Here is a 24,412-nt window from a genome sequence, read left to right as displayed (position 1 = left end):
GGGGGGGGGGGGGGACAGACGGACGGACACACAGCTCCGAGCACACAGTGCAGCCCGAGCCGGGTGTCCCTGCAGCAAACAGCTCCGTTTTTATTTTTTATTCTATTTTTTTTTTCTTTTAAAGGGGATTTAAAAAAAAAAAAAAAACAAAGGAAAGAAATCTGCTTTGGGAACCAGGCTGTCCCCTGGCCCTACCTGAACCCTGCCCCGCTCCTCCCTGCGCGCCGCACCGCTGCCCCGCTCGCCTCGTTGCTTTATTTCCTCCTTCCCCCCCCCGCGGCGGGTTCGTTCCGTTCATCCCATTTTCAACAGCTCCCCCACCATCTGCTGGCTCAGGGCAGGAAGCTCAGCGCCGTTTTATTGTCGCTAACCAAGCACGAGAGGTCTGGCCGGCGCACTGCAGCGAGGCACCGGGCGAGCGAGGGATGCAACAGAGAGCTTTGCAGCAGCCGAGCGCGGCCGAGAGCCGGCCCTGGCCAACATCACGTCGCTACGGTCGGAAGCGAGGGAGGGAGGCGACGGCAGAGGATGAGCATCAGTAAGGAACCCCCCGGCCCCGGCCCCCCCGCGGGGGCACCCGGCCCGGCCCGCGGAACGCCTTCCCGTAGGGCGCAGCCTGGGCCGGGGCTCCCCAACCGTGCCCGGTTCCTGCCCCACTGGAACCGGCCGTCCCCGCACCCAGCTCGTTGTAGGTTTGAATTTTGGCCTCCGGGTGTACCAGCGTGTTGTTGCTCCCCTCGGTTTTGCTGAAGGATTGCCCGACCGAGTGCAGCGCCACGGGGACTCTGGTGAAGCGGAGGTCCTGGTCCCCTGGGAACTGGACAGAGCCCATGCCCTGGTAATTGCTCGTCTCCCCGAGGTGGCTCACGGAGCCCAAGAAGGTCCTGCTTTTCCCCAGAGTCTGGGCAGAGGGTTCCAGCAGCGTCTGGCCAGAGTTCAGCTCCTCGGCCCCGAATCCCCCATCAGAGCCCTCGGCGCTGTAAGTCCTGGACGAGTGGGACCTGCCGTAGTCGGCGGAGCGGGCGGGCTGGTGCTCGGCGTGGCTCAGCGACTCCTCTTGCTGGGAAAAGAGCTGCAGCAGAGCAGCGGTCACGGCCGGGTTCAGCTCCGGGGCTGCGCTGGAGAGGTCTGCTTCGGAGAGAGGCGGCGGCGGCGGCGGTCCCGGGGGCTCGGGGGGCCTCTTCTCTGGTGGGAGAACGCGAGGAGGACATGCTGTGGAAGGGTTACTCCTTTTAAACAACATCTTAACAACCACGCGAGCAGATATCAATACATTTCTACCAAGTAAAACGAAAAGCAAGCAGCCTGCCGAGACCATCCGCTCTCCAGGACGCGCTGGGAAAGAGGCGGAGAATTCTAAAAGCTGGCACTCGTGGCGGGATCAGCGCTCACGTTCATTAACGTGCTCCCCGCGCTCGCCCCAGTCCCCCACGCTCCCAAGCGCTCAGCAACAGCTGTCCTAACACATGGGCACCCGCCGAGGGAATTCCTGCTCCCGGATCAAAGGCTAACGGGGAGGCAGCCAGATGCAGAGCTGCGCGGAGCAGCGTTCCTGGAAAGCAGAGGGACCCCGGTGCCGCGCTGCCTGGCACCGACCGCGTGCCACCGCGTGCCCTGCAGGAGGTGCAAGGCAGAAAGCAGCCCCGGCCCCCGGCGCCAGCTGCTGTCTGCAGCCACGCTGAGCTCCCAGCTGTGCTACGTTCCCCTCTCCGCTCGCGGGGGGTTTTGCTGGTTCCACGACCTTGGTAAGAAGCACTTTTTGTCAGCGTACAGTCCAAAAATCTCAACCCGCAGCTATCTGCAGCGTACCGACTGCCCTGCGACACGTGGAAGTCAGCCCCCTGCTTCGCCCTCCCCAAAGCAGACCTGAAGCAACGAGAACTCCTAGTTCTAGAGGGTCCCTCCTATCAGAACAAGAGCACCCCTCGCAGGGCATCCCCACCAGCTCCCCTTCGCCCTGCGGGAAGAACAAAGCAGCACGGTTACGGTGCGAAAAGCAGAGAGCAGAGCTGGGGCGCTCCCCTGCTTGGGCAGTGCCACGGCCAGGGGTGACAGCGGGCACGGGAGGGGACACCTCGTGCACTGACCACGCTCACGAAACCAGCCCTGACCCACGGGGCAACACCACTGCACTGGTTTGGTCTCACCCACCACCAAAAGCATCGGCCACGTGGCAATGAGGGCATTACTGGCGATGACGTGAGAGGCCACCAACGCCTTGTTCGAATCAGATCCTCAAATCATGTGCAAAAGTGGTTATTAAAAAGGTCAAACTTTATTGTGAAAACCAGTAGTCTTCCAGGACCACCCCTCCACCCGTATCCATCAGTCCACTTTAAAACTAGATTGTATTTAAATCCAGAAAACAATCTTCAGGTAATTTTAAAGCCAAGCTGATCTGGGGACAGCGCAGCATTTAAAATAATTATAAACAGAGAACAACGTTATTTCATTGAATCTGCTCTACAATAACCTAATTATATTCCAGTACTAGGGCAAAAAAAAAAAAAAAGAAAAAGAAAAAGAAAAAAAAAAAGCACAATCACAACTGGCTTGTGGTGGGCGGGTGTTGAAGGCACGAGAACACAGCACGTTCAGCTACATTGCAGAGGAGTTGTGTATCGGGCCAAAAGAGGCTCCCTGGAGAGTCTGAGACATACTCAGGAGGCGCTTCTAGAATTTGGTGAGGTCGTCACAGGATGTTGCTAATAATTCAAAAAATCAACAGGGAAAAAAAAAAAAAAAAGACATGGAGACATTTACACTCACCTCTGGAAACGTAATCCACGAGCTCGCTGGTCATTTTGGGCAGGTCTTTAAGCACGGCCCCTGACTTGCTTGACAACAACCTCAGCTTCCAAAGCTGCACAACTTCTGGACTCACACATCAACCCTACACGCAGCCCTGGCGTGCTGAAGCCAGGTACCTGTGCACCTAATTGCCACTACCCCTCCCTCACAGGGCTCTCCAATATTTCACTTCTTGTGTTCTTTACTACTTTTTTTCTTTTTTTTTTTTTTAATTTTCCTTGAGAGAGTAGGAAGGTAACGGTGGAAAAAAAATATTCGGGACGAGTAAGACAGGGAAATCTGCATAACTGCAGCGTGCAAGAAGCCTGCCCGGGTGTGTAAACCCTGGCCACGTTCTAGCACCCAGCACTTTCTTCCTCCCATCCTCACCCCTCGCCCCGCTTCACCATCCTCCCTCTGACACAGCTCTTGGATGTCTCGGCTCCTCCTGGCCGCAGCTGAACCAGAGGCACTTGTAAGGGAGCTTGGCTTTTTCAGCCAGGTGAATGGCATTCACGATGCACGAGCAGTGCTCACGGTTATTTACCTGTACTTTCCTCCTGATGCACTGTAGGGGTTTTTCTCGGCCCCCGCTGCTCGCTGCTCTTCTCCCCGTTGCTCTCCTCCAGGGTTATAACCGGCTCCTGGCTCTTCATCAGCTGACTGAGCAGAACGGCCAGCACGTTCTGCATGTCTCCCTGAGCACCGGCTGCTTCTGGAGTCACCTGCTCCTCCGGTGGCTGGGCCTCCGTGGGTGGCTCTTCTATGGCTTCCTCTGCTGCTGCTGCCTGAGACTCCTGCTGCTGAGTTGTGGCTTCTGTCAGAGCGTTGATGGACTGGTTGAGAGCCTCCAGCTGCTGCTGCATCTCTGGGTTAGAGTGTACATTTAACAGCTGGGCCATCTGTGGGACACTCAAATCAGTCTGGCTCTGCAGCAAGTTCAGTAAAACAGCTAGTTCACTCTGATTCAGCTGCTGGGTGATTTCTCCAAGGCCTGCTGGAAACACAAGAAACATCACAGAAAGGTCAGGGAACGCCGCGTCTGACCAGTTCGTAATGGTGATGCTGCACACACCAGCAAACACCTCTTCTCTATGGGCCTGGGGAAGGCACGCAGGCTGCAGAGGGATTCCAAGGCAGTTTGCTCTGATTTCCACCATCAGCTTGCCCCCTCCAACCCGTGATCAGATCTGAACAGCACTGCAGCAGCACCCCGTGGTACTGCTCACACACTGCACTCACCCAAGGCTACAGTTCAGTACTGCTCTGTTCGCAGCAGAGGGAAGCTTTGTCACTGCCCCCCCCCCCCCCTCCCCAACCCTGAGTCTGCTACCAACAGAACCACACACAGCTGCTTGTTCAAACCAGCTCAGCCAAACCAAACCTTCCCCTAAGTAAACTGAGGGCATCCCAAGAATCACACTGCTGAGCAGCCACACCAGTCAGGGCAGCTCAGGAATGTGACTGAAAGCCTTCAGCCCATCTCATCGTAATCAGAGCAGCATTCCCTCCTGCACTAGAAAGCATGTTTCCCAAGACAGAGCCTGTTTGGGATGGAAGAAGGGTGTGTTCCACAGGTGCAGCAAAAAAAATAGGTCATGCAGAAAGCAATTCTGCTCTAAAAGCTGGCCTGGGATCAGAAGGCTCTGTCCTGACCTTCAAGCAGCCAGGTCAGCCTAAAACACAATCTTTAAATGGTGTTACCTCCCCTCTGCACCATGCTGGACCAGAGGCTCCTGAGTGACAAGGATGTCCCTTCACACTGACCTTGCAAGTCAAACTCCTTAGCAAGCAAGGTGCACGGGTTTGGTTTCAGGAGCTTCAAATTAAGCCCCCCCCCTTACTTAAGCCCCCCCTGCCCCCTTACTGGTGGGCAACTACTACCATTCCTCTGACTGTTTGTTAATCCAACCAGTGCCTTTTGTCCATCTGCCATGTTTCACTGAACACATGGATTGCGCATTCCCTGGAGCAAGAACTGTCTTCTTTGCTACTCGTCTGTAGAACGTTTGACACAAAGGAATCTTCAGCCCTATCTGGCATTGTGCAAGGCTTCTAGAGAACAATCAGCACGGTCTGGGGAGCTTCAGATATCTCCACATTCCCAAGAATCAAAATACCTCCCCCCTCCAACTATTTTTGGGACGCGAGAATGTTGAATGTGATTTTGGCAGCAGTGCACAAGCAAGTCCTTATGACCAACTGATCTCTTCAGTAAGTAATGTGCAACAACATCCATTTTTGCCCGTCAGCCTCTAGTCTTTTCTCCTCATCTTTATATATTTGACCAGTAGGATCAAATTTCAGCTCGCTTGCACATTGTTTAGATGGCTGTTCCCACCAGCCTGTTATCTGTTACTTCACTGCTCAAAGAGACTCAGGGATTCCTTGAATTATTCTCTGAGAAAGCACGCATATGAACCAATAATATAACTTCTGAAGACCAGAGAGAATGCTCTGCAGCCAAGAAAAAGAGTCAGAGCAGAAAGATTCTGGAGCGCCCTTCCTGTAGAAGTAGAGGTCAAAGACTCAGACTGCCTCAAAAGAGAGACACCAGCATCCCACACCCGTTACAAACTGGAGACAGCATGAAGGTAACACCAAGAGGAGCCTTTTGCAGGCCAGACAAGGCACTGACCTACTGCATCTGCAGCACCAGCCTCTGTTTTGAGCTGGGCAGGCTGTGGGTGCACAGGACTGCTGTTGTTTTTGACAGTGTCTGTGCTTGTAACAGAGGTAGTTTCTTTCCGAGAAACTTTTGATAACGGTGGCTCCTCCACTGCAATCCCGCTCTGCCGCTGCCGTCGCCGTTTCTTGCTCCACAGCTCGTGGCAATCCTGCCAGTGGGGAAGGCTGAAAGAGAACAAGACTCAGCAGGTAAAAAAACACAGCACCAAGAACAGATTTGAAGACAACAGAAAGTTATCAGAGAATTGTAAGAGAAGCGCAGTTGTTTCTCTAATTGCAGCCATACTACTAAACCCAGAAGGGGTGAATGCTAGAATGCCAGGCAGCCCAACTGCACGTGAGCCATGTAATTTGCACTGGAGTCTCACTCCTGAATGGACCGGATTAGCTACCATATACCTCCTCCTGCCCCAAGCAAACTTACACTGGGCTCTGTGAGCATGGTGGCTTGAAGAAAGCAGCTGCCTTTAATAACCCTGAAGGAAATGGGAATCTCAAAAGCTACTGCTATACTTGCATGCAAATAAGCTAGAGCAGAGTTTTATAGTCTGCCTGACTGAGCAGGGAGGAAAGAGCTGCAAATAGCGGCTCTTGAGCAAGCAGCGTTGCGCTCTTCTAGCCAATTAACACGCAGCATCATCAAGAAGGCTGGCCCATCCTCCACGGCACAGAGGACAGGGATTTGCTGCATGCTATTCTCATACCTTCCAGCAGTTTTGGAGCACCTTACAAGCATTAAGCTGAACTTTACAAAACCAAAATAAAGCCAAACAGCACAAGAGCAATTTGCTCAGCCATCTGACAAATCCAGGGGCTGAGTCAAGAAACAAATCCAGAAATCATAATCTAACTCCATCCAAGAAGGCAAGACCAAGCCAGTGGCTCCTTCCTGAAGTTCATTAGCAGAGCCCACCGCAGGGAAGGATGCCAGCTGGAACTTACTCTGGAGGTGCCATTTTGCTGAGGTCAACATCCTTAAGGAAGTCACTCTGCAGGGCCTGCTCTGCTGTGCAGCGCTTGCCAGGGTCTAGCGTCAGCATGTGGTCCAGCAGGTCGAGAGCAGACGAAGGAATGCTGTGTAGAGAGTTGAAAATATGGCTGAGTTAAGGGCTTGTTCTGAAGAGAGGAGTAGCTGGCTTTCAGAGAGCCACCTCATGCTCAAGAGTAATAAATTTGGACTGCACAAATATCTAAGTGATGCACAGCCCCAAAGACACCATCAGAACAAGCCACACATATGCAGTATTTTTAGTCTAATTCCTCCTCATTTACAAAGAGCAACTTTGCTGCAAACCCCACAAGATAATCACACAATTATACTCTTCCCCCCAGAGAGCACATCTCTGAAGTAGGACAGCCTCAGCACCATGAGGATGCCATGCTGTCAAGTGCACTCTCCAGGTGCAGGCTGACAAGGCAAGAACCTCGCTAGGAGCATCCCCTGTGTGCAGAGGCAGGGAATCCCTCCGGAAGGAGCCATGGGCAGATGAGATAGTTTATGCACAGTGAGTCCACTCCAGCCTTCCACAAATGGGAAAAGCCCTCACGGAGAGGGCTGCCTGAGGGCAGAAGGTAGAGATGGGAAGCATTGCTTCATCCTGCCAGGCAGACCGGAGCCAAAGCACAGATCTGTCACACAGCGTAGCAGAAGGCCACAACCCCACGCAGCTGCTCATCCTCTCTACTGTGGAAACTCACAAGGAGAACTCCTCACGCAGGCGCCTTCGGTATTGCTTCTTCGGTTTCATAGTGTTGAAGTAGGGCAACTTGATGACATCGGGCCACACTGCCGGACAGGGGCTCCCACAGAGCCGGCTGAGAACCAGAAAAGCAGAGTATGATCAGCAGGTGCAACAGTGAGAAGAGTCACTGGCTCAAGTGAAGACATTTCCTTCCCAAGCAACATGCAGTACCCATAGCCTAGGTCTGGGCACACTTTAACAAGGATTAGATAAACCTCAGGTTAAAAAGGCGTTAACGGGAAAAGGAAAAATGCTCACCTGAGCTTACAAGCTACCCATCAAACTGAATTTTCAGTGTGAGATGTAACTTAAGGTCATGATTTCTGCACTCAACTAGCTACAAAGTTTACTGAAGGTGCACACGTTAGCAGACACACTTGGCTGATAGGCACGGACACCTAAATGCCTAGCTACTCATGTGTGCAGTTACAGTCATTTACTGGTCCTATTTTGCAGGCAGATTAGAGAAAGAGGGCTTTTATAATACAGCAACTACGTGCATGAGCAGTTACTGCAGCACCTCTTTCTCATAGGCATGCATGTGCAATGCTTTACCTGATTAATTCAAGCTGAGCCAGTTCCAGATTGGCTTGAAAAATAGGCTTCTTTGTAAACAGTTCCCCGAGGATACAGCTGGAAAGAGGAAAAGCAAGAGGTCACGACAGAAAACCCTTGGGATGATCGTTTGAACACTGCAGCATTTCTGTTCAGAAGCAGATCTGCCCAAGGAGAGTTATTTGCATCAGGGCTTGTAGTTGAGAACTGACAAACTAACCTATGTGTACAGTCACCAGTTCCACGCAGCTGGGAAATAACACTCACTAGTCTGGTTAACGTGTCACAGGCTTCACACTTTAACTCTTTGCAGGGAAAGTAGGATGTGTTAATAGCATGATAAGAAAAACAGGCAGGCATCTCATTTTCTTCCAGATTCAGCCCACTTATCTTTCCAACTCCACTGTCAACATTTGGGGGATATCTGCTGGCCCAAATATCCTCAGCTGTCGGCAGTATGCTGCTGGTCACTGCCAAGCACAGCACACAGCCTTGCACACACACACACACACACTGTATGCACACGTACATTTGTGCAGCTGTAAGGGAAAGAGAACGAGACAGGGGACAGCTCTGACTCAGCCAGTCCTTAACATCTACCCTCAGGCCTTCTGGCAGGAATGACAAGCAGTGCCAAAGATAGCTGCAGACTGATACAGACACCTGTCTGCTGGAGCTGGGCTAACCCCACTCATTTGGCACAGGACGCTGAATAGCAACTGGACTTCACAGCCAAAATTTCCAAAAGTAATTGGGAGGGCCTGACTTCTACGTCTTTGTTGTTTGTGTACTAAGCTCCAGAAGAGGTTTGTCACTCCTCCTGATCTTAACGGCACGTTAGCAGCAAAGGTCAGCTGGTTCTGTTTTTAAAGAGGAAGAATGGATACTTTTATCTTCCCTTTTATATTGACTTCTATGCCAACACAAAAAGAAGCTTACGCCAGGAGCTTTCACTAGAAGGTTTAGCTTTAGCTAGGTGACAGCCACTGCTGACTTATAGCACGGGAATGCTTTAAAGGTGTTCTTTAACAACACTGTGCCTAGTTGGAACAGAGACAGTTTCAGGAATTAGCTCAAGTCAAAGGCTACCTCCCCTTGCAAATCCTCTCTATGCGTGAGGTTCCCAGCCCAGCCATGACAGAGGATGGAAGCCAGGCACTTACCCACAGCTCCACACATCTATGGCTGGCGTGTAACGCTCCTCACCTAGCAGCAATTCTGGAGGTCGATACCATAATGTAATGACTTTATTCGTGTATGGACGGCTGGAAGGGAACACACAAATGTAAACTGGCATCAAGAGCCACGAAACCCCTACAAAGAGCAATTATTAATTCCCCCACCCCCCATGCCTCACCTCTCCTCCGAGCTGTAGAGTCGGGCAAGTCCAAAATCTGCAAGTTTGATTTGCCCACTGAAAGACAAAAACAATCACCGGTTTGAACCACAGCTGGGCTCACATTCTGCAAGCAGTATAAGGTAAGGAAATCCCTCAGTACAACAGAAGGGCCTAACTGAGCAGCAATGGCTTCTGGCTGCATCAGCTTTAGCTGTTCAGATCCTTTTTAGTGCCTCAAAGAAATGAAACACGATACTTGTGTCCCATCTCTATCACAGTCATCCCAATGGATCGATGTCCCAGAGACATTCCTTCAGAAGGAGAACCAGACACATGGATACAGTTATGTGCAGTATTATTCTCACAAGCTTTTCTTAGGGTTATCCAGATAACATCTCGATAATTAACAGAAATTAATCACTGTGAAGCCTTCTGTGATGAACCGTTACTGCCAAACACTGCTATCTAAACAAGAGAGAGAATTCATGGAGAGCTGCTGCTTTCGACCTTAACCCTCGATGGTTTCCCTGCATACAAGCACTTCCACTAAACAGTATTTTTGCCAAAATGCCATGGAGACGAAGGGCACAAAGAGACCCATTTAATTTAAGCTAACACAAAAGCCAGCAGAGAGTCTCATGTGGACAGACTGCTACCACCAGCAAGCTCCACAGAAGGCAGCCAGGGCTGCTCGGCCTTGTGTCAGGAGCTGTGCTCCCAGCCAACAGCAGCACCCAGGAAACCTCCCACTTAATTATCTGCCACGCCACTGGTGGAAACACACAAGATCGTGTTCCTGTGGTGTACACACAGCTCCTATCACTGAGCGTAACTCAGGGTGAAGACAACAACTGGGTGCCTTCAGCTGAACCCAGGGGCAGCACAGGGGGGAGAGCCAGGTGAGAACCAAATCACTGCCAGGTTACCTGTTGTTCAACAAGATGTTGGAGCACTTAATATCTCGATGAAGGAAATTCTTTTTGTGACAGTAATCCAGACCTTCCATTAACTGTTTCATGAAAGACTTGATATGGTCCTCTGAGAAATGTACCAAGCCAGATTCTAGCAGCCCCATTAGGTCATGGTCCATGTACTCAAATACAAGGTAAAAGGCACCTGGTATAATACAGAAAGAAATAATTAAGATGAGAGAGGAGAGATGAGGGAAGAAGAGGAATGAAAGTACATTCAGTTTATTGAAACATTGTTGTGTGTGCTGTTGAATGCGTTCTGCTGGTGTTTTTTCTAATGCACACAGGGTTTACTATGCATCCTATATACACTTTTTACTGTAACTGCTTTTCTGACTCTACAAGAAGAAATGCAATGCACCCTTTTAAACCTCCATCTACCTCTGCATTGTCAAAACTCATACTAACCAGAATCTATCCTTTGCTGTGAGGTCAAACCCAGACACCAAACGTGCTGGAACCACATACCAAGGAGGAACACAACGACACATCTACACACACAAGGATTTTCAGTCTTCCGTTCACAAGCGGATGACGTTGCATCATCTTTTTGGCTAATTGAAACCACACCCCGCAGCAAATACCTTTGTCCTTTTTGAAATCCAGTGCATCTTGTTTGTCCGTGACGATTTCCTTCATGTTAACAACGCTGCGGTGGATCAGCTGCCGAAGGATTTTGATCTCGCGGATGGCCGTGATGGGGAAGCCTTCCTTCTCATTGTCCAGTCGCACCTTCTTGAGAGCTACCAATTCACCTGCCAGAACGAGCCAGTGTCAGAGCCTCTGCATGCATCACTGAACAACTCCGTGGGTTCCCAGCAGGAAGCTGGAAGTAACTATGGACACAGTCAACATCTCCACTAAGGAACAGAAGAGCTGCTTCAGTTACCACTCAACTATTTTGTGTTAACGCTGCTCTGATAGAAGTCACCACGCCAGTAACTCGAGGCAGATGACACCGGAGCTCCTCCCTAGTTTGCTTCAGTGAAAAAATCAGAAAGGTGAACTGAAATTACCCCGGACACAGCTCCGGGCCTTTTTACAAGCTCTGCCACAATAAAACTCAACAAGGGCACATTTAAAGAGCAGGGCCTCAGTTAGCACCTGCGGCTGTGCCTGCTACAGCCAGCTGAGCACACACCAAGTTGTGCACACCGGGCACACAGCTCCACAAGCACAGAGGGCAGCTGGATGCTCAGTGAGCAGCATGTCAGAGCCTCTATTCTTTTGCCCCTTTTGAAAAGGCTCCATGTAAATTTTCATTCCAGCACTGGAGCTGCTTCAAGTTTTACAGGTATCCATCGTCCCCTGGCACCACCACCAGCACTGGAGCGTTCTATGTGCACCCACGGTGACAAGGCCTTGGAGAAGTGGAGTCAACCTGAAGCCACGCAGCGCCCTTACCTGTGTCCTTGTCCTTGGCTTTGTACACCTGCCCATACGTCCCCTCTCCGATAATCCCGATGATATCAAACTTGTCCACACAACGCTTCCCCCAGTCGCTTTCTGTCTGTCTCCTTTCCCCATACCGAGGACAACAGATTCTGAAAGAAGCAGAGAGGATTGTTGCACACCCATCTAACAGACTGTCACACACCCGCGTGCCCCACCTCACCCACAACCCCTCACTCTCCTCCATTCGACTGCTTTGGCTGTACCCTAAAAAACAAACACAGAATTGGTCTTCACACTCGTGCAGGTGACTGCACAGATTCCTACAGCGATCTCATCATGCGCTTTAGTTCTATTATCCTGAGTAAGAATGTTCTGTATTCTTTTATTCTGAATAACCCCCTCCTAGAAGCACCAAGAGCTTTATGCAGGGATACTCATCAGGAAGTTTCTTTGGTGTAGAGGCTTCAGTTAGGTCAAAAGATTGAGAGCTTCCAGGGTAGATGTGGCTGAGTATCAGAACCCGACACACTCCATCCATCTCTACCATTGGAAGGATGAAGGGAAGGGCAACAGTCTGCCACAGCTTCAATACACAGCTGAACTGCTGCCTGCATTTGGCACAAGAAATACACCACACCTTCCTCTTACCAGGTTGGTGTGCTGATAATTCTAAGATAGGTGGCAAGTGGCCTTCCACTGTGAGCGGTCCAAATACAAAACCACCCGCAAGAAACACGGTAACGTACAAAACCAGGAATATGAACTTCAATTTTCCACATGGCATTTCTCTCAGTGGAGACAGCACTCATCAGTCTGAGGACAGGAGAACTGCAATAAAACACAACTAAGTCTGGCTGAGGATTTCTAAGTGCCCATTCAGTGTTCTTTCCATCCAACAGACAGTGGGGAGAGCTGGCAAAGCAGCTGCCAGATTCAATTTCAGAAGTGACTGCACTTTGAAGAGCAAATCTCCACGCAGCGCATCGGGCACGCAGTCAGCTCTTCTGGAGTTCCAGCGTGGACCACAGCACTACCTTAAAGCTTTAGAAACCTACAATGCCATCGGTGTGAAGAAACAGAAAACCCAACAACTCAGAAAAGCTGAAGAAAGAAAGCCAGCCTTACTTTGGTCTCTTTTTGAAGGGTTGCTGAGGTGGTGTGGCTGCCTTTGGTTCCGGGGAGTCAGGAGGAGATGGATCCCCTCCAGGGAGCTCTGGAGGGAGCGGGAGGTCCGTGAGTAAGTGTCGTGGTCTCTGCTCTCTATCTTTCTTCACAGGTTTTGGAGGAAGAATCTCTTTTGGACTAAACTCCGAAAAGTTGACACAATACAGAAATCAGACTTCAGAGGTAACAAGGAAACAAAATCCTACGGTAGGACAAAAGCTCTCTATTTGAGAGCATGAACTTAGGAGCCTAAGTGCCAAAACCGGCATAGCAAGGTGTAAAATTAGAGAACAGTCTTAAATTTGACAATAATAAATCAGGAAAGAAAAGCGTTACATTTGAACACCCCATCTTCAAATAAAAAAACAAGCAGCACTTGCTCAAGCTGCACAAACAACTGTAACTAAACCCCCCCTACAGAAGTCACTTCATTTCTTAGCAAGGACTGAAACAGAGCTCTAACTTGTGCGTATTATTGAGAGCTCAGAATGTATTTATTTTTTTTAAATTAAATTAGGGATGGCATCAGAAGCTCGGTTTAGACTGGCAGGAGCCTCAAAAGCAGAGCCTCATTTCCCCCTCATGTAGGTGTGTGGCAGGAAGGATTCCTAGGTCTGAGCAGCCAGGAATTCTCCTGTATGTAAATCCCAGCACAGAAAAATGAAGCCATCCAAACAATTCCAGGGCTTGTTTCCTGGGCAGCCAGCGGGAGGTTCGCTGCGTGTCAGCAGCAGCACCGAGACCTCCACATAAATAAGCATCTGGAAGCAGGTTGTTTTTCTGATTTTCCTAGCAGACACTGCCAAGTTTACCTGGAAATCTCTTGCGAAGTCTAGTTAAGATGCAAGCAAGACAAAGCAAGATACCATCCAGGCACTGAGCTCTGACATCTGAGGAAGAATGGGGAGTAATCTTATCTCTCTGCCACAGAAGCCGCAGCTCAGCTGCAGAGCTGAACACGAGGCACACTCGCTCACACCTTGGGAGGAAAACCTTCACTGCGGGTGCTGCTATGGGCAGTCCACGTCCTGCAAACAGCAGGAGAGCTGTATGCACTGACCCTCAGTCCCAATACCTGGGAGCCTCAGTGCGAGGGATGGCACTGACAGGGCACTGCACCAAAGCAGGAGTCACCGCAAACCTGAGAGGTTTCTTCAGAGCAGCCCTGGGAAGTCAGGAGAGGAGCCGTGTTCAAACAGAGCAGATCACATACGCCTTGCTTTCTTCACTGATTTCATGTCTGCATTTGAAACCCTGATCTGACGCCCAGTTCTTACAGACCATAAGCTCGCAGTAACAAAAATGCAGTTACCTGGCTTCACATTTAATCCACCTTGACTTGGCATGCGATTTGCTACATAAATATCTTACAGCATACACTACACTAGGGCCCTAGCACAGGGCCCAAAGCCACGATCTCTTTCCAGGTGCAGATCAAATACGAATTTCTTCAGAAGCCTTCCTTGGGAAGGGCACAGGTGTGCTGGCACAGCCGTGCACAGACACCCACGCTTCCCTGGGTTCCCTTCTCTCCCTCTGACCCACAGCCAGCACATCCTCGTGGACACGCCGCTATCTATTAGCCGTTCACAGCTGCTTCGTTATCTCCTTCTATCAGCGCTATGAGCCGGTCGCTACAGCTTTAATTACCGCCAGAACATTTGGACCTCTCACCAGGATTTCTTTAAAGTGAGGAAGCCAAACAGGCACTTCAGAGCTGCCCAAGCATAAGGATGATAAAGCACGATGCCAACCGCCTGATATGACACCTAGATGCTATCTCCTGTCTTCCACACTCCAGAACAGCGAGAACGCAATCAGGCTGGATGTTTAACTATGTTAGTGCTGTGAAGGCAGCCAGATGTTCCCAGAAACCTATGCAAGCAAATGGATGTTTCGGTGCAATGTCAAACAAACATAGATGACATTTATACCGCTCGGTTCTCAATGGGGCTGCTTCCTCCTGCTGCCATGCTTCCTGCAAGCGGGAGTGACCCATGGCACAGCTCAGCTGCTGGGGAGCCCCATGCTGCACAGGCACATCGTCCCTGGGAGCTTGGCAAGCATCAGGAAAGGGCTGAAGAGCCTTTAAGTGAAGGAGGTGGGCTCGTACTTGGTCACCTCAGAGCCTGTTCCCAAATCCTACACTTAACAGGGCCTAGTGTTTTCCTAGTCTGTGCACATATAAACAACAGTATGTTTAAGAAGATCTGCTCATAAGTACAAAGTCAGGGATTAAGAGTGAGCTTCTGTCATGGGCAGTGCTGCATGCAGCTACCACTCGGCAGACAATGTGGGAATTCCCATCCTCTCATGGCTCACTGCATCCACTCCCTGTGTCTAACAGGCAGTGGTACCTCATCCATGCTCCCAAGTTCAGAGACACAGCTTCTGCAGAGCTAAGCTACACCTGGGTGGGAAGAAGAGCTGCAGATGCGAGTGGCTGAAAATAAAACACACAGCACCTGCAGAACCATTTCTGTGGTCGGAGATGGGAGAACACAGCACTGGAGCTGGAAAAACCTGCCATCTCCTACAAGGTACTGCTCATCCCATGCACGTTTAAACTAAATAGATATGTGCTGAGCAACACTGAACAGCTGAGGAAGGGCAACATGAACGAGCCCAGGTCTAACTTCTATGTTGATCACAGTGGCAGCATTAGCCTCGCTTACACTGATGTCAGGGCAACCCATGAAAATCCTTTAAATGAATCAAAAAATGTAACACGCTGTGTTCACTTACACCCCAGGGTAATCATAACTATCATGCAATGTCCAATTTGTTAAGAAACACGCTGTACTAACAGATGAGATCCCCAATACATCTTGGTAACGATAGGAGAGATACAGAAGCAGCTAGGAACTCCAGGCTAAGCAAAATCCAGAATCAGCGGTGGCCTGATGGAAAAAGCCACGCAAGAAAAAAGTGTCCCCACCCCCCTCCTAAAAAATAACAAGAAAATAAAAAAGCAGAGCAGGTTTCTTCAGACAAGTTGGTATTAGAAGCTACTGCCAGCCAAAACCCAGAGCAGCAAGATATACAGTTACAGGACAGGATTAAGTCTGCACGTTCTGATTAGAAGTGATAGGAGGAAGGGTTTCCTTTCACTCCAAGCTTACGCTGCAATGCCACTACACATGCAGGATGCAATCAAGACAGAGGGCACACTGCACGTAAGAGAGGGACGGGAGCCAGTTACAGCTGCAAACGTTGCAGCCACAACTTAGCATCTACTCATCTCCTGAGATCTCAGCTCTTGGACACATTATATGTATTTTTAGACAAAAAAGTTGAAGCTGGTGCAGTTTCACTCCCCTGTTTTCAAACAAACAATACCTACTTCTTAATGATTAATCAAATACTCATTGCTTAAGTAATCAAAACTTAAGCTGAATCAATGCCTTTTATTTTTTTTAACACATGGGCACGGCCTGCACACTGTATGAATTTGGACCAGAATTAGCTCTAAGCCATATTCCTGTGCTGGAATTGTTAAGGTCTTTTCTGTTACTTAAGTAGAGGTTTGGGGCAAATTAAATTAAAAAAGCATTTTGTGCAAATGGCTGCAACGCAAAGGGGCCCTTAATTCTGGATCCGTGCTTCATTACTGTGATAAATAAAACCAAAGCGATGTGAAATTTTTACCAGCTAGCATTAAGAGCAGCCAACCCTCCCCTCCTCAGTGAGACAGTGTGTGACATGTGCTACACAGGATGACAGAAGCCTCCACAAAGAGCTGACAAGCCAAAGCCAGGAGCGGCCATGCAATAGGACAGTCTTGAAAGCACTCTGCAGGACAAGCCAGCAGCCATCAAACCGACCACCAGAACCTTCCTGCTCGTAACTCTGTGCCTGGAAACACAAACAGGACCTGAGCGTGACCTTACCTATCCAAGTCATCTTCCCCAACTAAAATAGGGGGGAGCGGAAGCGGAGGCAACGTTGAAGTTTTCAGGTGTGGGATAGCAGCCGTGACAGACGCTTGTGTTTTTGTAGCGGCTTGGACAGAGGACTGGGAGTTCACCTGAGAGGATAAAGTAGACGTCCTTGGGTGGGAAGAAGATGGCAAAGACGTTGGGGCTGAAGGAGGGACCTGAACGGGAGTATGCTGGGATGGAGGCAAAGGCGGAACGGCAGGTGACGGAGGCAAAGGTGGCAGCGGTGGAGTCGGAGGCGGAGGTGTGGTTGTCGGCAGAGGTGGAGGAGGTGATTTTATCGAGGGCAGCGGGGGTGGAATCTCCTTCTCTGCTGTGTCCATCTCCTTTGGAGATCGAAGGTCCTCTGTCACTGCTACAGGCTTCAAGTCTTTTGTTCCCGGCTGTTTTGAATCTCTAACTGGAACGGGATGTTTCCTGTCCGAGTTCTCCTCCGCCTTGGTTTTCGTCGTCTCTGCAGGTGCTTTAGTCTCTGCATTTGAACACAGTAAATTCACTAATTCTGTATCTGAAGATGATTTTTCAGACCTAACAGTTTTGATGACCTTTTTAGATTCTGTTCCAGATTCCTTAAGTTCAGCCAAGCTGTTCTCCTTCTTAGACAGGAAAACAGGGGAGCCCTTCGCCTCCTTCCCATCCACCTTCGCAGCCGCTGCTGCCGCTGCTGCTCGTTCCTTTTTCTTCCTGCTGAGCTCTGCCCCCAGACTGGAGTTCAGGGGCAGCCTCGTGGGTGATATACTGGAATGGCGACTGCGCGAGCCAGACCTCTGCTTTTTGCTGTGAGATGATGAGTGTCTTGAATATCCCGGGCTTCGGCTTCGGGACTTCACAGACTTCCTGCGAGCAGAAGAAGAGAAATGAAACAGAACATCCCTGAGCTGCCCCCAATGTCAACAGCTCTCTATGAAACACCACGGATCCATTACCGGTCAGCTCCGCTCAGCCAGGCCGTCACACCTGCCAGGAGAGAATAAAGACAGAGAAACCAGATCGCTGAGCAGAGCAGTGAGAGCTCCAGCTCAGCGCCCAGCCCACCCTCACAGCCGTACCCGTAAGGGAAACGAGGGGAGAAGATGGGACAAGCCTCCAGGTAGAGATGAGATCACAGCTGCAGGCACCAAACAGAAGACTTCAGTCGAGATTACGAGGCGGCAGTTTACAAATCTTTCATAGTAATTATGTACAGCTTTAGAGGAAACAACAGATAAAAATACGGCTGCCCCCACGGGAACGCCGCCTCAGGAAACGTCTCACTTCAAGCTAATTCTTCCCCTGGTTCTTTTACCACCATCAGAACTTACATTTGCATATTGTGATTCAGAAAGAAAAATAAAAAAAAGACGACTTTTAATTCTGTTTGAGGTATGTTCAGAGGGGCTCAGTCTTCACCTGCAACAGAGGGGCTCTACCTTGGTGCGCCTGCAGAAAGAGAAAACTCAGCTGCAAACCTGCACTGTGATAGCAGGAAGAAACACAGAGCACCTCACAGTGCTGGGGTACACACAGCATGCTGGGGGCTGACAGAGAAATGAGATTAAAACCAAAATGGAACTGGAAACTGGTAGTTCCAGTGCATGCTCTCAATTACTGTGAGACAGAGCTGCTGCTTCCGCTCAGGGAGGAACCAGGATTTTGCAGTTACCATAGAACTAAATAAAGGCATGCTGAGAAGTTGTGTTAGCCAACAAGAAAGTGAGAGTTTCTCCTACAGTATTCACAGCATCTGATCTAAAATACGCTCAAAAGTGATTTTTATTCCACGATTAATTACTGGGAGCATATCTAGCTTTGAAAATACAGTAGTTATAGAAAAACGAGCAGCTTTCAACGCTGTAGATGCCAGCTCACTTGTGGCTGCACAGTGAAGATCTAAACTGCGTATGCTGCTCCACGAGTTAGTACTAGAAAAGTTTGGAAGCTCAACTGGAGAACAGTTGAGCTTCCAACTCAACTACATTGGAGTCAGCCCAACGTAGATGCTGCTTACCAGGGTCCAGCTGAAGGGTCTCCTGCAGAGCCCTCGCTACCCTGACTGCAGGCATCTCACCCCCACCATTAAGTACAAGCCCAAATCTCGAGCCAGCTGTGGTCAGAGAACAGTCACGGTATGCAGTCCTTGCTCCGCGGTGCTGCCTCGGGATCATGGCTTTTTCCAAGGTTTCTCCTTGATGAATTAACTGTCTCCGGCACAGCTTGATGCTTGGATAGCTGCTCACCAGCAATGTTGCCCCGAGCTGAAAATGCCACTACGTTTTCACTATGCCCAAAGAGATCTGCAGGCTAAGGAACACATCCCTAATGGATCCTGTTCGGATGTAGCTTCCTGCAACCACAAGCAGTACCAGGGTTAGCATTCCCTACTGCAGTTCTCCCAGATAGATTGTTAAAGGCTCACCAACACTCACCCTCCTGCCGTCTCCCACCCACCCACGTGATTACCCTCATCAGTTACACCCATTCAACTGCTTGCAGAGCCACATTCTGAAACAGATAGCACACAAAGCAAACTTCTGCATGAACACTCTTTTTTAACCGTCTATGCCATGGTGTTAACGTAGGAATACAGCCACCTGCAGGGCCACCAGAAGGCAGGGTGAACCCAGCAGCCAGCCCACAGCCCTCGCTGCCCCCCCCCCCTGCAGCCTGCCTGCCTCTTACCCTCACTTACAAGCACCACTCGCCCTTCTTCTCTTCAGTTATCCGTAGTTATTATACACAAGCAGAAAACACGCCAAGGAAATAAGGAACTGCTTTCTAAGGAAGCTTCCTGCTCTCTGTGAGGATGTTCCCAAGGCTCCATCTGCAGGCCCTTGGAGCCCTGGGACCTCATGGAGCTAGCACCTCTCCACAGCTTACGCTGCTGCAACCAGCAGGGATGGGCACGCAGCAGTTCTGCCCTACGTGCAGATCTCCAACTGGATAAAAGTGCTCTGGAGTTAAAGAACACCTTGTTGTCTCTTAAGCACTGGAAATCAGAGACACGAGAAAGTAACCATGCTGACTGTGAATTAGCATGAAGTTGTCGACGATGATGAATCCTTTAAAAAATCCACATTGAAAAACGCATTATTAATTTCTCCAATATAATCAGAAAGTTAGAACAGGCTTCGGAGGAGGGCACACTGGAACCCCCCCAGATCTCACACTGTGAGAACGACCAGAGTTAGCAGCTGTCAGCGCTGAAGCACTGGGCAGGAGCCTCCACATGCACGTATACCCATATCCCTCACGGTTCAAACTCCTAGGAACACCTGGAGACAGCACTGCTGCAAGCCACGACAGAAGAGCTGAGGGCAGTGGTACCCACGATGTCAGACTGCACAGCTCATTCTCCTAATTGCTCAAGAAAGAAGCTCCAAAGGCTGCTTATTCCTGCATGCCCAACAACCCTGAGCCACGCAGAGGCCGCTGCCCCACAGACCCATGCCTGCAGCATGTGCACACATGGACACTTGGTTGCTATACTTAGCAAGAGCACAGCCCACCTTCAGCAAGCTCAACGACTCCGGAATTTTTTCCTTCTAGTTTTAGCTGCAACAACAACAAGGAATGGCAAACCACATCTGTTATTTTCCCTGCTGACCAAATCATCCCTATTTTCTCCTCAATTGAAAGCAAGTTGTTTTGCATAGCCATTTGAAATGCAAACATTCTGTATTCTCTCCAACCAGCACAGCACTTTGATTCAGTTTCCTAACACTGTAGATTGGACATGGAGATTAAAGAAAACACAGAATGCACTAAGACAAACTAAAAAAACTCGTATTTTCAGCCAGCAGAAATAATGCAGTGCCCCAGAAAAGCCTGTGTTACCTCCTTTGAAGGACCTAAGCCACAGTCAGGTGTTCACTGTGTGAGTGTGCCAGTTTAAGATGCTTCCCTTTCCCAGCCACTCCCCTCCCTCTGCAGAGGCCAGCAGAAGTAACCAGCGGTCAGCACCGGCTGCTCGGGGCACTCAGCTGCCTCCATTCACTCTCATCTGCAGCAGCCAACCAAAGCCAACTTCAGAGGTGCTGGGAAGGGAGCTCAGCTGAGCTCTGCCTGCAGGTGAGCTCCTCAGCAGCCTTGGAGGGGCGGCAGCAGCCAGCTGGGAGCATCTGTGACTCCTGGCACAGCCATCTGACCATAAACTTACACCAACTGCTTCAGTGCACAGGCTGCGAGCTCAGCGAAGCAAAACCAACACGTGAATTATAACTTAAAGTTTGCCTCATATATGGAAAACACATTAAATTCCCTCCGTCCTTTTACTAGGATTCACTTCAGAAGAGTATTTTCTGAAGGTGCGATACATCAGTTTTCATTCTGCTTTACAGGGACGCATCATACAGAGAGTTATCAGCTCAGGAAAGTGAGAAGAGCAGCAGGCAACCAACTGAAGTCAGAGACCCAGAGAACTTGATACAAGCCAAGCGTAAACAGTAAGCAACCTTTGGAATCTGTTTTGGTTGGGGGTTCCGAGCATTTCATCAGTGAATCAAAGATACCCTCAAAAAGTTTCTTGCATGAGTATGCGAGTTCAGAGGAGCAGCACAGAGTGCTTCCAAGTTGCTCCCATAATTAAGATCAGGAAAAGATAGCAGCTTGATTTCTCAAGACAGATGCAACCAGCCATTTACAAAAAGAGCTAGCTATGGGTGGGGAAGTGCAACAGAACAACCTGGGGACAGGACCTCTCATACACACTTCAGTTTCCAGGTGGGACTCCTCCTGCATAGGACTGAAAGTGGACATTTAACAGATGCCACAGAACACAATCATACCATGAAGTATACCTGCTGGTTTTACTCTTCCAAAAGCATTAGCAAATAGCCTCCAAGACCTGTGCCACCGTGGCAGAAAGGACTGAGGGGAGGAAAAAGAGATGTCGAGGACTATCCCTCATTACCTCTCAGATTTAAGAGAGGGCCAGGATAACTTCTGCTTTGAAAAATCATACAAGAATTGGCAGATTTTGCTTAACAGCTTCCAGGAAGCTAGAAACAATACATCTCTCACAGTGAAGACAAAGGCAATAATTTGACTGCCCCATGGACAACAAAATTCCTCAAGGGAAAAGCTCTAAGAGTACAGGCTCAACTCGAGAACCCCCAAGCAATTGGGACCCACTGCTCACAAGCACATCCTAGAGACAGCTCCTATGTGGAGCAGACGATGCAGCACAGTGCAGAGCAGTTCTATAGTTATTACATTCCAGGTCACATCTTAATTGCTATGGAGCTACAACCAAAGCTCCGCAGCACCCATGGTGACAACAGGAAACTCACTTAACAGAATCTGAAGCTAGAAAGAAAATACAACATTAGGCCACGTATTTGTGTACGTAACAGGAAGATTAATGAACATTTGAAACAAAACAGAGTTAACACCACCTTCAAATAATACTTTCCTTCTGTAGCAAGTTTACCGTCTAAAGAAAGACAAAATGCAGATGATTTCTACCTGCTTTTCCAGAATGCCCCAATTTCAGAAGGGATAGAAGTAACTCAAGTACTGAGAAAAGAAAGTTTAGGCTGAAAAGATGGAGTTTACATGTGGTCATCTAATTTGGGGAGAGAAAACAAAAAAAAGTCAGTTCAGAAAGAGCAAAACACACACAGAACACAGACAACCCTCCTGAAGAGCGTGATCAGATTTCCATATGCAGCAAACAGATAAGGGGTTCCAGCAGAGGTGAACGCATTCCTCCCACCGAGCTGCACGGCAGCGAGGTGCATCCGGGCCCTGTGCTGCACGGAGCTCCCCCCCCTGCCAGGGGGCCACCTCCAGAGGTGAGCGTAACTCAATCCCTGGGGCTCGCTCTGTCCCTGGCCACTGCTGGGAGCCAACATGGATGCTGCTCGGTGCCAGCCAGGAGGTGTTTCCTCAAGTACGAACACCACTCTGCAGGAAACAACAACAAACCTGCCCAGAGCAACTGCACACCAAGCACTGCGCTGCCAAATCGTGGCGTTGCTCCAGAGCAGGCCCAATCTAGATGCAGAGGGGGAGTTAACACCCAGCCACCCCAAGGCATCTTCTTCCCCCACTCCCTCCCCATTCCCCAGGAGGAAGAAGTCCCCGTGGAGGGCACGCACCTGGCTATGGGGCTTCGGCTCATGGAGCGCTTGGCGGTGAAAGGGCTGCTGGAGCGCCTTCGGCCATAGGGACTCGGTGAGCGCCCGCTGTACGATCCACTCCCTCTCTCATAGCTCGAGGAGCGCCTCCTGTTGTAGGGGCTTATGGACCTCTGCCTCCGGCTGTAGGGACTGGGAGACCGCGTGTTGGACTGGTAGGCCACGGGTTCCTTGTAGGGTGGGCTGATGGACTGCCGACGTGATGAGCCGCCGGGGCTCTTCCTGTAGGGATCGTAGTTACTGGACGTATGAGAGCGGGGCGGACTGAGGTCATACTCCTGGATGTAGGAAGCTCCAGAAGGGCTGTCATCCAATTTAGGGCTGTCCGACCATTTTCTGTGGGGACTTCTGGATTTCCGTTTTGGACTATCAACGGTTTTATAACTTTTGGGAGCATCCCTTTTCCGATGGCTTTTACTGCGCTCTTTGTGGCTGGACTTGAGCTCCCGATCCTTCCTGGACTTCTCTTTGTGCGCTTTGGCTGAGCGGGACTCCTTGTTGCTGCTCTTTGAGGACAGCGCCTTCGGGTGCTCCTCGCTTTCAAGCAGTCTCTTGGAGGATCCCGATACCCTGTCCTTGGTAGACCTGGACCTGCTGGAGGCCTCCAGGTTCTTTTCCAACTTCCTCTCTTTCTCTGCCTGTTTGCTCTTCATCAGCTCACGGATGCGCTTGTGCTGGTGGTGCCGGTGCTTCTGCGTCCTTTCGCTCCGGTCCGCTTTCCTCTCCTCGTTCTCCCTCCTGTCCAACTTGAGGGCCACATCATCCGAGAAGGTGTCCGAATCCGAACTGATGTCATCGTACTCCACCAGCGGTTTGATCACAGCGCCCAGGGGTGCCGCCGTCTCCTGGGCCGCCAATGGTGACTCCTTGGAGTGCCGGGACTTGTGCCTCTTGTGCCTGGAAGCCGGCCGGTGCCTCTCCTTGCTGTTGGAGCTGCCGCTGCCCGCCGCGTGCTGCGAGGCCCCCCCGCCGCCCCCATCCTTCTTGCCCCCATGTCTCTCCGGGTTTGGCATTCCTCCTCCACTGTGCTCGGACAGGGGGAGGGGGAGCACTCCTCCAAAACCCCCGAACTTCAAACTCCCTCAGCGCCCTCTGTTCGCACCATTCACCGCCCCCCTGCCGCCGGCACCCCCTGCTGCATGGGGAGCGGGGCGGAGAGCGCGGGGCGGAAGAGGAGAACAGGGAGCGGAACCGGGAGGGGCGGGGAAGGGCACCGGGCCTCAACGCCTCATCCGAGGGGCCCAGGCCCGGAGGGCAGCACCGCCGCGGGGGGAGCCCCGGGAAGGCGGGACCTGGGCCCACGATCCCTCCCCTCCCGCCCTGTCCCCTCCCGCCCTGTCCCCACCCTCAGCACCGGGCCCCACCGCGCGGCCCTAGGCCCCGCCGCCCCGGCCCGGCCCCAGCGCCCCCCGCTCACTTCCCAAAGCGAAACGGCTCCGCGGCCAAGGGGGGCACCCGCCAACTCTCGCGAGATAACGGCTGCTTCTCGCGAGAGCCAACCTGAGCCCTCCCCCGCGAGATTTCAAGCGATGAGAAGAGGAAAGGCGGAGGGGAATGCGCGCGCGCACTGTCGTCTCGCGAGAGCCGCGAACGAACTTTACTCAGGCACGGGGAGCGGACAACACCCCGCCCCTTCCGTACAGACACCTCTTTATCGAGGCATGCGCGCTCCGCCCCTCCGCGCCAATCAGCGCTCGGAAGGTCGTTCAGCGCG

The 24,412-nt window shown here is 50.8% G+C and overlaps 1 protein-coding gene across 5 annotated transcripts; it reads right to left on the bottom strand.

Annotated features, from left to right (window-relative positions):
- CDK12 (cyclin dependent kinase 12) lies at window positions 52-24,311 on the bottom strand. Of its 5 annotated transcripts, none has more exons than XM_021378126.1 (14): window positions 22,660-24,311; window positions 16,535-17,419; window positions 12,606-12,782; window positions 11,490-11,629; window positions 10,670-10,840; window positions 10,041-10,230; window positions 9,133-9,189; window positions 8,939-9,040; window positions 7,776-7,853; window positions 7,177-7,293; window positions 6,421-6,552; window positions 5,429-5,643; window positions 3,338-3,787; window positions 52-1,212 (listed from the first exon to the last, which is right to left on the bottom strand). In XM_021378126.1, exons 1-14 carry the CDS (start codon window positions 23,709-23,711, stop codon window positions 536-538), a joined length of 4,443 nt encoding a protein of 1,480 aa, XP_021233801.1. In that variant the 5' UTR covers window positions 23,712-24,311; the 3' UTR covers window positions 52-535. The 5 variants fall into 5 exon arrangements, with proteins under 5 accessions (XP_021233801.1, XP_021233803.1, XP_021233802.1 ...); XM_021378128.1 differs by having other exon boundaries at window positions 52-1,185; XM_021378127.1 differs by having other exon boundaries at window positions 3,338-3,784.

Source organism: Numida meleagris, chromosome 26, assembly GCF_002078875.1.
Source record: "Numida meleagris isolate 19003 breed g44 Domestic line chromosome 26, NumMel1.0, whole genome shotgun sequence".
Taxonomy (NCBI): Eukaryota; Metazoa; Chordata; class Aves; order Galliformes; family Numididae; genus Numida; species Numida meleagris.
The sequence above is the reverse complement of the archived record's forward strand: the minus strand, read 5'-3'. Positions and strand labels throughout refer to the sequence as shown.

Coding starts and splice junctions, on each gene's coding strand:
- CDK12 (XM_021378126.1), bottom strand. CDS start 23,711: ATGCCAAACCCGGAGAGACATGGGGGCAAGAAGGATGGGGGCGGCGGG. Junction 11,630..12,605: donor CCCTTCAAAAAGAGACCAAA/GTAAGGCTGGCT, acceptor TGCTTCTTTCAG/AATCTGTTGTCCTCGGTATG. Junction 9,190..10,040: donor AACATCTTGTTGAACAACAG/GTAACCTGGCAG, acceptor TTTGTCTTTCAG/TGGGCAAATCAAACTTGCAG.